This window comes from Mustela nigripes, chromosome 12 (assembly GCF_022355385.1).
Source record: "Mustela nigripes isolate SB6536 chromosome 12, MUSNIG.SB6536, whole genome shotgun sequence".
Lineage (NCBI taxonomy): Eukaryota > Metazoa > Chordata > Mammalia > Carnivora > Mustelidae > Mustela > Mustela nigripes.
The window spans coordinates 25,085,991-25,102,104 of NC_081568.1; the positions used below are offsets into that span (position 1 = coordinate 25,085,991).

General features: G+C 42.5%; 1 protein-coding gene across 4 annotated transcripts in view; it reads left to right on the forward strand.

Moving 5' to 3' along the window:
• Positions 1-16,114, forward strand: part of PDZD2 (PDZ domain containing 2) — a 348,893-nt gene that overhangs the window by 302,455 nt on the left and 30,324 nt on the right. For all 4 annotated transcript variants that reach the window (XM_059416953.1, XM_059416952.1, XM_059416954.1 and 1 more), the window contains 7 exons: positions 3,533-3,678; positions 6,672-6,791; positions 7,950-8,064; positions 10,557-10,630; positions 10,778-11,003; positions 12,161-12,278; positions 13,865-13,997. In XM_059416953.1, coding sequence (XP_059272936.1) covers positions 3,533-3,678; positions 6,672-6,791; positions 7,950-8,064; positions 10,557-10,630; positions 10,778-11,003; positions 12,161-12,278; positions 13,865-13,997 — 932 coding nt within the window. The remainder of the gene's footprint in view (positions 1-3,532; positions 3,679-6,671; positions 6,792-7,949; positions 8,065-10,556; positions 10,631-10,777; positions 11,004-12,160; positions 12,279-13,864; positions 13,998-16,114) is intronic.

Below are 16,114 nucleotides of genomic sequence, written 5' to 3' on the forward strand. Positions count from 1 at the left end.
TAGGCGGTGATAAGGCGTGCGACAGGAGGTATGAAGATGGAAGTCTGTCCGGGCCGTGGTGCTCCGGGGAGGCATCCAGAGGACACAGGATGAAGCAGGGCCAGGGCCTTGGCAAGATTTGACAGAACCCAAGAGGAAGCCAACGGTGGTCTGGACAAGGGAGAAAATGCACCAGAAATGTTTAGGGACAATGAGGGAAAAATGGTTAGAAACACAGTTAGCAACTGTTTTTCCTCCCCAGCTTTCCGAAAGATCCAGTAATCCAACAGGAACCACGATTGGGTCCAGCAGAGCTTGTCAGGGAGGTTAGGGGTAAGGAGCCCCTCGGGGAGGGAGCTGATGGTGCCGGCAACGTGAGGCAAAATGTCAGGCGATATTGATCGGCTCCCCGGTTTTGGAAAGGATGCGGGAGGAGGACAGACCCTCTCCTTTGAGAATCAGCAGGCCAGAGCCACGAATTCATGGAGCAGGGCCGTGGGAGATACGGCTGGAAAAGTAATTTGAGACCTAGGAAGGCGGCTTATGGAGCTGGGTCTTCATTCAGTGCCATGAAATATGTTCAGCCTGAAGACATTTGAATACAGGAGATTTTAATGTGATCACCTGCTAATTTGTCCTGTAAACTTGGATTTTTATTTCCTAGTTTCTAAAAGCGAGTCACTCTGGTATTCGTGTGTTGGTTATCACACTACTGTATGTGGTTTCTCTTCTATTGAGGCAAGTGCCCCCCTGTCAGCTCAAAAGGCACTTTCTTCTAATAAATCTTTTTCAAATGAGTAAGCCTGCCAAGATGGAGTGATCTGGCCATGAATTAGTAAGTCCTGAATTATTAAGGAGGTTCTGTAAAAAAAAAAGTTCCAGCCTTCTCCACTAAGATTTTTGCCTAGTCTGGCTCCAGAATGACTAAAGTGATTTTATAGAACATTTTTCCTGATATCCTAACCTGAATTTTCCTTACTTCATACTGCCCTTTTTGCCAGCAGGGTTCCCTTTTAATTTTAGTATTTTTGATTTATCTGTGTTAATATCCTACACTTGTGATCTTTTTAAATGGAATTTCTCTTTGATTGCAAAGAAGTCTCAGGTGTTTGAAAACCTGTATCACAAAGTTAATATGTAGCTTTTGAAACACCAGGCTTTTAGTGATGTTCATGTTAATATAACTGTATCAGCACTCTTCCAACTTTTCATCACCATTAAAGACTCACTATAGTATTTTTAAAAGAGTACAGAATCATCCTGTTTTATTCCATGAAAAACTTTCTGAAAAACGTTTAGGTAAATTGAATTTTAGGTCATCAAATAAAACATAGTCTAGGAGAATTTGATATTACAAAGAATCTGTATATGCATATAGCTATATACACACATGTGTGATACATTCATAATGTATCATGTAAACATTGTGATGTGATTATAACTATATTCAGTGTAATTGAGCCATCATTTAAAATAATTCCCTTATTTTAAAATAGCATGTAATATAAACTAAGTATTGATAAAGGTATCTTTAAAAATTACTACAAAAATTTCTTAAGACACAAAGTTCTAAGCATAAAAGGAAAAATCAATATATTATACGTTAAATTATGAATTTTTGTTCATGTGAAAATACCAGTAAGAGTGAAAAAGGCAAGTCACAGACATGGAGAAGATACTTTCAATACATAGATCCCATAAAGGACTCAAATCTAAAACATTAACAATAGAAAAATAAAAACTCCTATAAATCAACAACGAAAAGACAGAAACCCATTACAAGAATAAGCAAAACAGGCACTTTACAACTTTATTGGGGGAAAAAAAGCCACTGTACAAATTTACAAAAGTTAAAATAGCCAACGAATTTTTGAAAGAAGTTCAGTCACATTGGTCATCAGTGGAATGTACATTAAAAACCACAAGAGGGCCCCTGGCTGGCTTGGCTGGTGGTGTGTGGGACTCTTGATCTTGGGCTTATGAGTTTAAGCCCCATGTTGGGTATAGAGATTACTTGAAAATAAAATATTTAAAAAAAAAAAAACCCACAGTGAAATGTCATTATGTACCTATGAGATTGGCTGAAATTTAAAAAACTGGCACCACCAAGTATGACGATGATGTGGGGAAACTAGGACTCCCATATGGTGGTGTTCCAGCATTGGGAAAGGTGGCTGTGTAACTCGAGGCTCAGCAGCTCTGCCTAGGTCTGCACCCCCCCACACATGGGATTCCTATGAGAATGTTCCATAATAGTCTGTTCTAGATCAAGGGTCGGCAAACTACCACCCACAGCTGTATTTGTATGGACCACAAGCTAGAAGTACTTTCTGTATCTTCAGTGGATTTAAAAAAAAAAAGAGAGAGAGAGAGAGAGAATATGCAGCAGAGATCATCTGTGGCCCATAGAGTCTAAAACATTTACTATCTGGCCTTTACAAAAAAAAAGTTGTTGACCCTTGTTCTAGAACTGAAACCGGAAACAAAACAAGTGTTCATCAGCAACAGAGTGGATAGCCAAACTGTGATAACTGTGGTGTGTTTATACAATGGAGTAGTATACAGAAATAGGATGAACAGACTATTAGCACCAACATGGGGACTTTCGCAAATAGATGCTAAGAGTGAAGAACCAGATGCAAAAAGTACATATCTTTTTTTTTTTTTTTAAGATTTTATTTACTTATTTGACAGAGAGAGGCAGGCAGAGAGAGAGGAGGAAGCAGGCTCCCTGCTGAGCAGAGAGCCCGATTCAGGGCTCGATCCCAGGACTCTGAGATCATGACCTGAGCTGAAGGCAGCGGCTTAACCCACTGAGCCACCCAGGTGCCCCCAAAAGTACATATCTTATGTGTTCATTTATATAAAGTTCAAAAATAGGCAAAAGCCATCTCTGATGTTGGAAGTCGGGATAATAGTTACCATGGATGAAGACTGGTTAGTGGTGCCAAAGCAGCTTTTGAGTTCCAGAAATATCTGTTTCTTGGTCTGACTGTTGGTTTCTGGAACATTCACTTTGTGAAATTTCATGGAACTGTACACTTAAGACTTGTGCAAATTTCTGTGAGATTTTATTCTTTAATGAAGTTTATTTAACAAGTCATTACATGGAAAAAAAAAAAAAAAAAGAAAGAAAGAAAGAAAGAAAAAAAGCACCTGCCCCAACAATGGAAGTGTACCAAACAGAGTAATGTTCCTCCGTCACTAGAAAACCATCTATTGGTAGCTTTCTCACTGTTGGTTACCACCTTGTCAACTCTGGCTACCTCTTACTTAGATGAAATGTGTACATTTTCCCATATCCAGTTTGGTTCCTTCAAAGACTGGCACTTGCTTCATTATCTGGCATTAATGGCCCCAACAGACCCCCAGCTTAGGCAGAGCTTATTGGTAGAAAGCAATGAGCTACTGAGCTCATCTAATACTTTGAAAGTACACCAGGCTTCTGAAGACCATATAGTGTTGAGGTAAATCCAACAATGTTATGCCTGTGATGTTCATAACATTCTTTCCATCCCATATCACGCCATGTTTTTCTCCATGTTTTCACCAGGGGGTGTACACCGTCTGGAGTCTGTTGAAGAATATAATGAGCTGATGGTGCGAAATGGGGACCCCAGGATCAGGATGTTGGAAGTCTCCCGAGATGGCCGAAAGCACTCTCTTCCCCAGCTGCTGGACTCTACTGGGACATCACAGGTAGGACAGTACCATGGAGCCTTTCATTTTCTCTGACTATCAGAGTTGCCTAGGGATGTAAGAGCATGCTTCCACCCCTGGGTATTGAGGCTTTCTTTCACTCTTTCAGACACCAATAAGAGTATCCTTCTGGGGAAGAGCTGCCCACCTGTGTGGGCAGGGTTGTTTGGGACTAGAGATGTAGCACAGAGAACAAGGTCCATCTGTGGAGGCTAGGAAGAAGTCAGCCCAGGATTTGAAAACAGTAGAGAAAAATAATCCTTTGTTGGATCTCAACATCTTGCTCCCCTTCCTACTGTGTGTTTTGGACCCAAGAGCTGCTTTCAATGCCAGGAGACAATGGCGCCTCACGGTCTGTGGTCAACCACCATCGCTTGTTCAATGGGCGCGTCAGGTGTCAGCGTAACCACTGGGTGGGCGGGTGAGTGTTGGGTCGTGTGAAGTGGGGGGAGTGCATGTGTGTGCCTATACCATGTCTAGGATTTTACCTGTTACTTAGTAGTGGTTCAAATAGACAAGGTCACAGGACTGCAGTTGGGGGTAAAGGAGGCAATGATGTTAATATTCCAGGACCCGCCCCACAAGAACTCAGGGATCCCTAATTCTTCACAGGGCTCTTCCACAATTACATTATCCTCAGTCCAGTTACAAGTGTGTGAGCTCCCAACCTAGTTGAAGCCAGGCTCAGTCTCTGGGGAACTTGTGGAGTGTTCTTGCAGTCCTGGCACCGTCAGCCAGAGGGCTCAAGAGAAACCATTGGCATCTTGCCTACAGTGAAGCAGCCATGGAAATGGAGGGTGGAGCAGTGACATCCATAAGTGCATATAGACTCATGAATCATAGAGATGAAAAGGTCCTGGGGCAGGTCATCTGGGTCAAGTCATTCCTTTGGGTGTGTTATCACCATTTTACAGACGGGCCAGTGAATCTCAAAGAGAGTGAGTATTTCACTCAAAGTGATTTGCCAGAATCCCTGGGAAGAACATTTTACCTAGCCAGGCAAATAACAAGCACCCGTGTTCCAGAGGCAGCTGCTGATCAGGTTATTTTGTGTGGAATCTACCCAAAGACAACTTGAGTTGGGACATGGAGAAAAGGCAGAGCAGAAAACCTGTGTGGGTCCTGGTTAAAACTCCTCCAGACAAGCCTGTGACCTGCTCAAAATGATCCAGCTGGACCAGCAGTCAGGAGGTAAACCGGAAAGTCGTAGGAGAACCACTTGTCAGGCTGTTTTAGTTAGTGCAGAAAGTAACAGAAGGTTTCCTGCCATCACAGCCAAGGAGGCCTAGCTTGAGATGATTTCTTAAGTGACCTGCTGAGAAGCCTGACCATACTTTTAGCCCAGAAATACCTATTTCTGACGAAGCTCCTAGAAAGCACAGGCTGGTGAGATTTTAGAGGAAAGATTTTTTTTCCCTTGTCAAAATGTCCTTTTTCTTTTCTTCTTTTCTGCTCTTTTCTTTTTCTACCAGGATTCACCCTTCTTTTCTCTTGTTCTCTCTCCCTTCCCTACAAAGCATTGAGGAGGATAGAGCCACCCAATACATCTTTCCACCAGGATGGAAATATCTTATGTCCGTCCTGTCCAGTATGGTAGCCATTTGTGTCTACTGAGCACATGAGACATGGGCAATGAGACTGAGGAGTATATTTTTAATTTTAATCTTTGTTTAAATATAGACAGCCAGAGGTCACTGGTGGCTGCCATCTTGGACAGCGGAGGTCTAAGAAGTGCAGTGGGACCCCTAAAGCTCATCAAGAGAATAAGTCAGTGTGCAGGCCTCTGGTTCCCACGGGCTCCCAAAGGGGAGATGGCAGGAGGTGCAGCTGGAGAGAGAGTCCCTTACAAGTCCACACATGAACTCCATATTTGAGGGCTGGAAACCCATAGGCTGTGTCTGGCCATCTTCATGATGGTTTCAGTAAAAGGGCAGTAACCCTGCCAAGCCAACATTTTTTAAATAAATTAGAGTCTGGGAGGCCAGCATAGCTAGCAGATATTTTGTAAAACTGCAAAATAGAATTGTTCTAAGCTGCCAGGAATACAAAAATATCATTAGCAGACATCTCATTTCTACCTTTGGATGTAGAATGTACTCATTAAGGCTAGAAACTATTTTCTGATGTCTCTTTTCTCAGATTAAGCACAAAGTTATTTTTTCTTCTTTTTTTGCTTATGCTGGACTATCTGTCTCGTTTCAGAGATTTATTATTCTAAGAAGAATAGCAAGAAGATAGATTGTAGCAGTGCTTTAGCAACAGATTTGCTTAAAGTCTTATTTATGTTCTAAACGGTGAACCCTGCTTGCACACGTGTACGTGTGGGTGATGGACAACAAAGGGATTGAGATGTGAGCCCCTGCGTGCCAGCACAGGGGGAAAGGGCAGCTGATGGGAAAGTATTTTATTTTCCAAATATGAGGGGTTAGAACTGAAACTGCTGCCCTTTGTCAGTGGGGTGTTTTATATGGAATAATAGTTGTCGGGGCTTGCGGTTTGGGTTTTAATATGAAACAAGGGCTTGCTACGTTTTTAGTTGAGTGAATTCAGCTTAAAATGGCAAGATACTTTCGAACCATGATGGTGAATGGGGTGGGGGTAGGGAGCAGCTTCCAGGGAGAACCTGACCACAGGATAGCCCTCCTACGTCTCTGAGGCCTCTCGGCTTCCGGTTCCTGACTCCATTCCAGAAAGCAACTAGGAGGATGTGCGGGGTACCATCAAAGGAAGGGCACCACTGGGCGCCTGCAGCCTCCAGGCGGCTCTTTCTGCGGCAAGGGCAGCACCACGTGGCATGTGACAGCAGGGGCTGGTCCTCTAATGGTGTCCATCGCAAGCTCCTTCATGCTGCTCGGCCAGAGATGGAGCAGGGAGAAATGGCTGTCTAACCCAAAAGACAACTGAGATTTTCAAAATCTGAATATATTTCTATGCCAGAGGCCCCAGAAAGGTACATGCGACTATCCCTGACCTTGCCTTATGCTGACTTGTAGGAATATCACATTGTAAAGAAGTCCACGCGCTCCCTAAGCACCACCCAGGTGGAGTCCCCGTGGAGACTCATCCGGCCTTCGGTCATCTCCATCATCGGGCTTTACAAAGAAAAGGGCAAGGTGAGCTCCTTTCTGCTCACTCTTTTGGTCCAGGTGAATGTTAGCATCTGCTTCTTACATGGTTAGCTTTATTACTGTCTTTTTTAAAATGTTTGTTTATTTATTTTTTTTTTATTTTTTTATTTATTTGACAGACAGAGATAACAAGTAGGCAGAGAGGCAGGCAGAGAGAGGGGGAAGCAGACTCCCCGCTGAGCAGAGACCCCCCCCCCCGATCTGGGGCTTGATCCCAGGACCCTGAGATCATGACCTGAGCTGAAGGTAGAGGCTTTAACCCACAGAGCCACCCAGGCAACCCTGTTTTTTTTTTTTTTAATGTATTTTATTTTATTTATTCATGAGAGAGAGAGAGAAAGAGAGAGAGGCTCCCCAAGGAGCAGGGAGCCCAATGCGGGACTCGATCCCACAACCCTGGGATCATGACCCGAGCTGAAGGCAGACACTAAACCTACTGAACCACTCAGGCACCCTAGCTTTATTACTTTTTTTAATGGAAATAAAACTAAAAGGTACAAAGAGGAATAGATTGAGTGGCCTCTCCCAGGGGCTGCTGAGTGAGACACGCCCTCTTGGCCTCTCAACAGAAGGAGTCACCTGCTCCTGGGAGCCAGGACACAGGGTGGGGTGGACTGAGTGCTCCAACATTTGCGACTATTGAAAGAAAAGCCACTCCTGCAGCTACAGGGGATATATCCCTCATTATCCTTCTGAATGAATTTCATAGCATTGCCTCTATCACAGAGAGTAATACAAATAAGTTGGTATTATACAAATACCAAACCATCCATTTTGATATTACACAAAACAGGAAGACTGACACCAAAGAATAAAATAAATATGGCACCCAAATTGTACGAAATGACTCTCCTGAGCTATTCATTGATCCATGCAAAATTAACGTTTTTGAAGATCATAGGTTGTCAAATACTGGCAAGTTCACATGTTTCAAGCTAAAACTTTCTCCCTTTAATGTGATGTGCAGCTAGTACAATGCAAATAGATCTGAGGAAAGAAGTGGAAAAGAGAATGCAAATTTAAATTTATAGCCGGTTAGCTTAACTCTGAGCCTACCTGGGAAGGAGGTCTCAGTTAAATAGAAATAAGAGCAGATGCCCTCGGTTAAATACTGCCTTGACAACCTTTCTGCTTGGGGTGTAGGGCCTTGGCTTTAGCATTGCTGGAGGTCGAGACTGCATTCGAGGACAGATGGGGATTTTTGTCAAGACCATTTTTCCAAATGGATCAGCTGCAGAGGATGGAAGACTTAAAGAAGGTAGGAGAAAGCCTCTCAGTGGCTCTCAGTGGTGGTGGGCTCTGATTCCATCACCTTTGCAAGATGTGAAGCCGGTGGCACAGCAGCTAAGGCCATGGGCTTGGGAGTCAAGTAGACCTGAACGGAATCTAATACTTACTACATCATGACCTTGGACAGTTGATGTAACCTGAGCTTCACTTTCCTTAGTTTGTGAACTTTGGAATATTAGTACCTGTCTCGAGGAGTCATTGTGGGGATTAAAGGAGATGATGAGCGGAATGATTTGATATTTTTTATTTGGGTCTTTAAATGTCTGTCTTGTCCCCTTGGTTCTTAATCATGTTCCTTGCCTTGAAAATTCCTAAGAGCTTACAGGCCATTTTTGCCTCAGGGCCAGAGTGCGTGTGTGTGTGTGTGTGTGTGTGTGTGTGTGTGTGTGTACCTTTTATATTCTCCATAATCCCTGACATTTTGCCATTTTGCATAAACATACTAAACAAGTGCATTTTTTCCTCCCAGCTTTATTGGGATGTAATTGATCCATAACATTGTGTAAGTTTAAGGCAGACAGCATGATGATTTGATGTGCACATATATTGCAAAATGAGCAGCACATTGAGCGAGCTAACACCTCATCACATCACATAATGACTGTGTGGTGGGGCAGGGTGAGAACATGGGAGGTCTACTCTCTTAGAAATTTTCAACTGGACAGCGCAGTATTGCTAACCATAGTCACCGTGCTAGGCATTAGATCCCCAGAAACTATTCACGAGTCTTGATTTTTTTTCCTCCCTTTTTAACACACTTCCTTCTTGAAATGACTAAATCACACTATTTGTAGTTACCCTCAGAAATTCTCTAACCGCTCAGTTCAACTGACCCAAATTGTGGGTACTCTTATATTCAGCTGGCTTATTTTTTTTTAATTGATAAGAATCCCCTAGAGTCTCCTTTTTCTAGGCAGAGCTACCCTAGGAGCCTGTATGCTAATGTTCAGACATGACCGGGCTTATGTAGAGGACAGAATATTTATTTCTCTCTCTTAGAGGAAGGATTAACTCCCAGGTGATATTTGTAGCTAGTTTCAGAACAATGGAAAATTCTAACAGAGCATTTTTATAATGGATGTGCCATGTGTTCATTTGATTGAAATTCATCCTACAGTAACAGGTAGAATGGAGAAAAATGGAGGAAAAATCAATGGTAAATGTTAATAGCACTTGATTCTCCTAAATACTGTTTTTTCATACATGTTCATTTACCATAAAGGTAAATCATTGGAATGTATTTCCAATGTGTTGAATGGTCTTTTAAAAATCTTACATAAAGATTTTTAAGAGCATGAGCAATCATTTTAATGATCGTATCCTTTTCCCGTGTGGAAGCAAACCAAAAACCTCACCTAGTTAGGTGATTATTTTTAAACAGATTATTTCACTTCTTTTACAACCTCTGTAATTGCATTAGAGAGAAGGCACATGAATGCCTGGGCTACTGCTACATTTTCAAACTCACCTACAGGATTCCTTAAATGGAGTCCACAGTCCATGAGAAGGGAAAAAGGTATGTTTTGACGCTGATTTACACTTTGTTATAGGTAAGGGAAGTCCCTCTTTTGTCCTGAACTGCTGTACAAAGTTCATCTGTTCTTCTCTTGGGGGCCCCTTCGTAGTGTTTTTGACGAACTGTTATTCCAAAACACAGACCATGTTACAAGAGTACAAACCAAAACCAAACTCTGATAAGTCAACAGGATGTCCAAGTTCTTTTCTATTCCCAGAAGACACTCTCAACAGCTGGAAAAATGACCTGACTGTACCTTCCTGGGCTTGAAGATGAGGATGAATCCAGGATAATTTGGGAGAAAGAGAGAGAGAGAATGAATGAGAGAGCGGTTTGGCATTAACCCACGATAATGTCTTAGATAGAAGCATGGAGTGATTGACCAACTCCATGACTGGGAACCCGGAACAGCATCAGTAACCCCCAGCATCCAGACTATTTCTGGAGTCAGGGCTGCCATTCTTAAATAATATCTCAAAAGTTTTTTGTCTCTGTTGTTAAAACCATTGTCCACACCCCAGGATGGTTCTCCAAGCTCAAAAATCTTGTCTTCTGCAAATACAGAAGTGGCTTCCTCACGTGTTGTGTGTGTTCATGCTTTCTTGCCGGTTGGCTTACGTTTTTAAACAGATACTATGAGGAACGACTTGGGCCTCATTATTGTGTTTTGATCTCTAACCTTGGGACACTTATTATCAAACTCGGCAATGACTAAACAATAAGGTCTGGGTACTTCCCCTGGTTGTTTTCATTAAAGATGGAGATGGCAGAAATACTGAGAAAGGATATGCATTATTCGTTGTCCCATTTTGTGAAGTTCCCGGGAGCTAAGCTAATGGAAACACACTGGAACAATAAAAATCATCTTATAGAATTGTAAATGAGGTTCCATACGCTGTCCTCTTCTGAAGCTCGATGTTAACATATGCCTGTTTGGTCACCAGGGGATGAAATCCTCGATGTAAACGGAATACCGATCAAGGGCTTGACGTTCCAAGAAGCCATTCACACCTTTAAGGTAACAACATTCTTATCTCTTTTGTCTTCTTTATTTTTTTGTCCTTTATTTCCTTCTGGTTTTGGTTTGAGATTTTTTTTTTCCCCCTACCCTTTGATCTCGGAACAGTCTGAATGTTTTAGCTCTCCTCTCTTCTTGTCTTTCCAGCAAATCCGGAGTGGATTGTTTGTCTTAACAGTGCGCACAAAGTTACTGAGCCCAAGCCTCACGCCCTGCTCCACACCCACACACATGAGCAGATCCAGCTCCCCGAACTTCAACACCAGCTCGGGCAGCTCAGCGGCAGGCCCCGAGGAAGGCAGCTCTTTGTCCCTGGGTCGGAAGGCCCCCGGGCCCAAGGACAGGATCGTCATGGAAGTAACACTGAACAAAGGTGATACCAGCTCTTCCCCACTTTCATCGTATTCTCTTGAGTAACAATTGGCAATCTGGGCTTGGACTAACTTTTTCTATTTTTTCTATAAATTGTTCTTTTGGAAAAATCTGCTGCCAACAACATATGGTATTCTCTAAATGGACAGTGGGATCAGAAGTAGAGGTTTTAGTCCTTTCACTGAAAAAAATGAAAAGAAGTTACCACTAGCACAAAGTCTTTTAAGCTCTCCCCAGATGAGTCACTGTGTGTTAGAAACCTGTGTTTAAAAAAACAACAAAAAAAAACAAAAGAACAAAAAAATCACAGACTGGTTTAATTCTATGGCTAATATAAAATTTTAAAGAACAGGGGCGCCTGGGTGGCTTAGTCGATTAAGCATCTGCCTTTGGCTCAGGTTATGATCCCAGGGTCCTGGGATAGAGCCCCTCTTGGGGCGCCCTGCTCAGCCAGGAGTCTGCTTCTTTCCCTCCCAATGCCCCTCCCCCTACTCGTGTGCTCATTCTCTCTCTCTCTCTCTCAATTAAATAAAAAATCTTCAAAAAATTTTTAGAGAACCAAAGATTATAGTTAAGAAAACATGTAACAACAACTAAAAGTTGTGGGTCTTCACCAAATCTTACTGCTTTTCAACTTTCTTTACTTTTTCTTTACACCTACTATGGAAATATGGTTGGCAGTTAAATACTAGGAGATTAGTTGCTGGGGAAAAAAAAAAGGCAAATTAAAGAAAACCTAAAGCTGTGTATCCAGAATAACAAATACTAGGGGCCCCTGGCAGGCCCAGTTGGTGGCGCGCACGCCTCTTGATCTCAGAATTGTGAGTTGCAGCCCTATGTTGGGTGTAGAGATCACGTAAAGTCTTTTAAAAATATATGTATTACTTTGACTCTCCCTATTCCCAAAAACAGATTTGCGGAGGTTCCTAAGACAAAGCAGAGAATGGACCACTGAATAATTCACACGGCCCATAGTTAGCCCCCCGGTTCTGCTGCGGACTCATTTTATTTACAGACTAGGATGATGTTGACAAAGAAAAGCAGGATTTCCGTTCTGAGTCTGATCACAAATAAATGGTTATTGGTCTGAATATACATTAATGCAGCTTCAGATCACTTATACTTTTTTTTCTTTTCTGTGACCGATGCCTCTCACAGAGCCGAGGGTTGGGCTAGGCATCGGTGCCTGCTGCCTGGCTCTGGACAACAGCCCTCCCGGGATCTACATTCACAGCCTGGCCCCCGGATCCGTGGCCAAGATGGAGAGCAACCTGAGGTTCGTTGTGAAGCCAATCGTACGGGCTTCTCGAGTGTTAATGAATGTACACGTGAGGTACCCTGCCCTATTTAACATCCTTGTGTGAGCTCCTCAACTTTTGTATTATTGGCACTAATATAGCCAAGATTACAATTAATAGCATTTCCTGAAAGATGAAAAGGTAATCTAAATGAAAGTAGTGTTGACGTAGAGAACTCTAGATCTTGGCTTGCCTATTTTGGTCTGTTTGGACTCGGAAGCTCAGTTTCAGAAACTTGACAGAATACAACTCTGTATAAATATCTATGATTACCTGAGTATTTCCTTTCATGTTTATATTCACTTATGCAAAATTCATCTGTGATGCCGGGAACCGCTCCTAACAGTTCATGATCGCTAAGATACACAGAGTCCCGAAATCCTGCCCTTCCTTCAGCAGGAGGCCTTTGTGATTGAACATGACCTCTTGAGGCTTTCCTGTTGTTTCACTTCTTTTTGAGTGATGTTGTCTAGAAGCTTATTGTCTGAAATCACTGCGTGTCTGATTTCTCAGTCCGGCTAGTATATCGGTAGCCTGGGTGTGTGTTTGCACAAGAGATGTCTAGGTGTTCTGTCTACAGTAATTGCCCACCTAAACTTCACAAGAAGTACACACATTGCACAAAGCGTCCTGTGCAAACAGTATCACCTTTCTCCCCTGTAAGCTTCCAAGTCCTTGAGCAGTTGAGGAATTGTCCAAAATGACATTCCTTGAGGTTGCCATTCTGGGGCCCTGTCAATAGATTATATTTTTAGTTAATCATCAGAGTGAATTTCCATACCAAAAAAAGGAAAAGTTAGCAAATCATCCAAAGTACATTAAAGAAAATATACTTTTAGAACCCCAGGAAAAAAAATCCTTTAATGACATCCCAAGATGATGTTTCTTTCTTGAATGGTTCCATATGTCTGGAACTTGCCAAATGAACATTCTTCAAATCCCACATAAAGAGTCTTTGTTCTCTCATACTGAGTTCTCTGCCTATAATTTCAAGTCAAAATGGGAATCTTGTCCCCAATTTCTCATTTCTTCAAATTTAAAACGTTTTTACAAACTCTTGGGTAACCTTTGAGCTCCAGATATTTCCTCCTCGAATTATATTACAATAATCATTTCAAGATGTCAGGAAAAAAGAAAATGATGGTGGTCAAGGGGCTATCTTGTGATGAAAAGGGAGACAGACCTGACTTCAATAGTGTGTGACGTCAGGGTGACCTCTCTGAGCCTCGGGCCTTATCTAAATAATAGGAATAATAATACGTAGTCCAAGTAGTGTTATGTGAATTGTTCGTAGGGGCACCCGGTCTACACCAGGTGCTCAAGAAATGAAAACCCTTGTTATCGTCCCATTATCAATTTATTTAACTCAGATATGCATGACTCCTTTGCCAGCTTAATATCCAACATGCTTTATGAACGTGTTGCCTTTTTACCCATATGCAAAGACAAAAGGATGTCATTTGCTTGCTTAAGGTATTCAGAAAAGACTTCATGTTATAAACCTCTCCTGTAAGACCCTGTAAAAAGCTGTTACCTCAGAGTGCTGGTCATTTGCCTTCCCTAGCCGCGGTGATCAAATCCTGGAAGTGAACTCGGTCAACGTCCGCCACGCTGCTTTAAGCAAGGTCCATACCATCCTGAGCAAATGCCCCCCAGGACCCGTTCGCCTTGTCATCGGCCGGCACCCTAACCCAAAGGTGAAGTATTTCATATCGTTCTGAGGAGGGGCAGAGGGCGTGGCTGTTTGTGCAGCAGCAGTGGGACCCGTGCTCGTATGATGACGCACACTCTTTGGTGAGACAGTTTACCCAGCTGGGCACGGTCATCAGTGGCTTGTGGTCACATGGCGACCAGGGTAACCGATACCCATGGGAAACAAATCACGGGTCTGGACTTCTTCGTCTTCACGCTCGTAGAAATTTTATGAGGAAATTTTGATATTGTTATTGGTGAATATAAAATATGATTGATAGGGCGCCTGGGTGGCTCAGTGGGTTAAGCTGCTGCCTTCAGCTCAGGTCATGATCTCAGGGTCCGGGATCAAGTCCCACATCAGGCTCTCTGCTCAGCAGGGAGCCTGCTTCCCTTCCTCTCTCTCTGCCTGCCTCTCTGCCTACTTGTGATCTCTCTCTGTCAAATAAATAAATAAAAATCTTAAAAAATATATAAAATAAAATATGATTGATAGAAGATAAGAGTACTGGGTTCCTAGGACGTCCCAGCTGATGGTTTGACCTCTGGTGAGATACTGAACCTTTTTGGGTTTCTGCATCCAGAAAATCTGAGAGCACTGGACTAAATGGTCTGTCCAGGCCATCCTTGACCTGAGCAGAATACTTCTATAATTAAGGCTTAGGAGCCCACTAATTTTTTTTCAGCATCGATATCACATTATTGAACTTGCAGACCATCATAGCCCCTGTTTCCTCGGACTTTGCTGATATGTGATTGTATCTTCTCTATACTGAAGCAGTTGCTTTGAATGTTTTAAGGTTAACCAGAGGCCTTTAGCAAATTGGACTCTACTGGCCTTGAGCACTATTATTTTGTTGTTTCGAGTACTTGATGTAAAAGTGTTTTTAGGTTAGCTTGTCTCTAGTATTACAATCGGATGTATCTTTATGAAATTTAACCTTTTCTTCCAACAACTCAAATGCTCCTTAAGGACATTAGCCCTTGTCGTGCCTGTCCTAGGTATCATTTGTACTGTTATGTCATAAATGGGCCCAGGCCATTTGATGGACTCACATGCCATTCTGAGAGTGAGACGCCTGTTCAGAGAGACCTGGCGGGTCCTCCCATGTGTGAGATTTCTTCAGTATGTAAATTATATGGCATCATGTTTCGTGTCTCAGTGGGGTCCATTGCACTGGCTTTCCACAGTGCTTGGTCAACCATTAGACTGATTCAAAGTCAACTCCACTACTGTTTGTTTCCCAGATTGTGTTCTCTCGTCTACATGCATTCTCCTAGATGTCGTAAAGAAAAACTTCTTGAATATCATTAATATAAAATCAAGTCCTGCTCCTACCTTTTTGCATTTTGTCTCTTGTCCCTTCCTATTTTTCCTCCTTTCTACTTTGTAGTTTTGACACTTTCCCTTAAAACCTATTCTCCTTTGTCTCCTACCTGCCCCCATGGCTCTCTTTGGGTCATTTTTAATAGCATTCTGCCTCCTACCCACAGCTCGAGTGGTCTTGGCTCCTTCCTCCAGGGTCCTCTCTTGGATTCCATCACCTGCATGGCCTTACCCCCTACCCCCTTCCCCCTTCAAAGCATCCCAATAAGCTGGGGCTGACCTAGTACGTCCCTCAGCAACTTCATAAAAAATTCAGTTCTCACGGTTTGCAGTCACTGACTTCAAGGCATTTCTGACTTCAGAATCCATTCCAACGTAGCACAGGTCACGATTTGTGTGGAGGTCTGCTTCTTCTCAGCCCAAAGGCATCTGCCAATTTAATTTGCCAATATAATCAAACATCAAAATGGCATTTCAGTGCAAAGCATAATAATCCTGATGGACTGGTGGTCTGTGAGCCTGTTGAATCCAGGTTGATTCATGCCTCTAGCCACAGTAAAATGGTCATCATGACGGCGCTAGAGATACATCCCGCAAAACCAGGATTTTAGTATTTGTTTGACTAGATCTCACATTTCTTCATAGGTAAACATGGTGTTCTTAGTTGTAACATCACCCTGTATTTTCCTTTTGGTCAAGATTCCACTTTATGTTTAATGTATTTTTATTCCACTCACCCCAGTATTTCATGCCAATAGTACATTTTGGTTCTAAATGTATGTGCTTCCTTAGTTT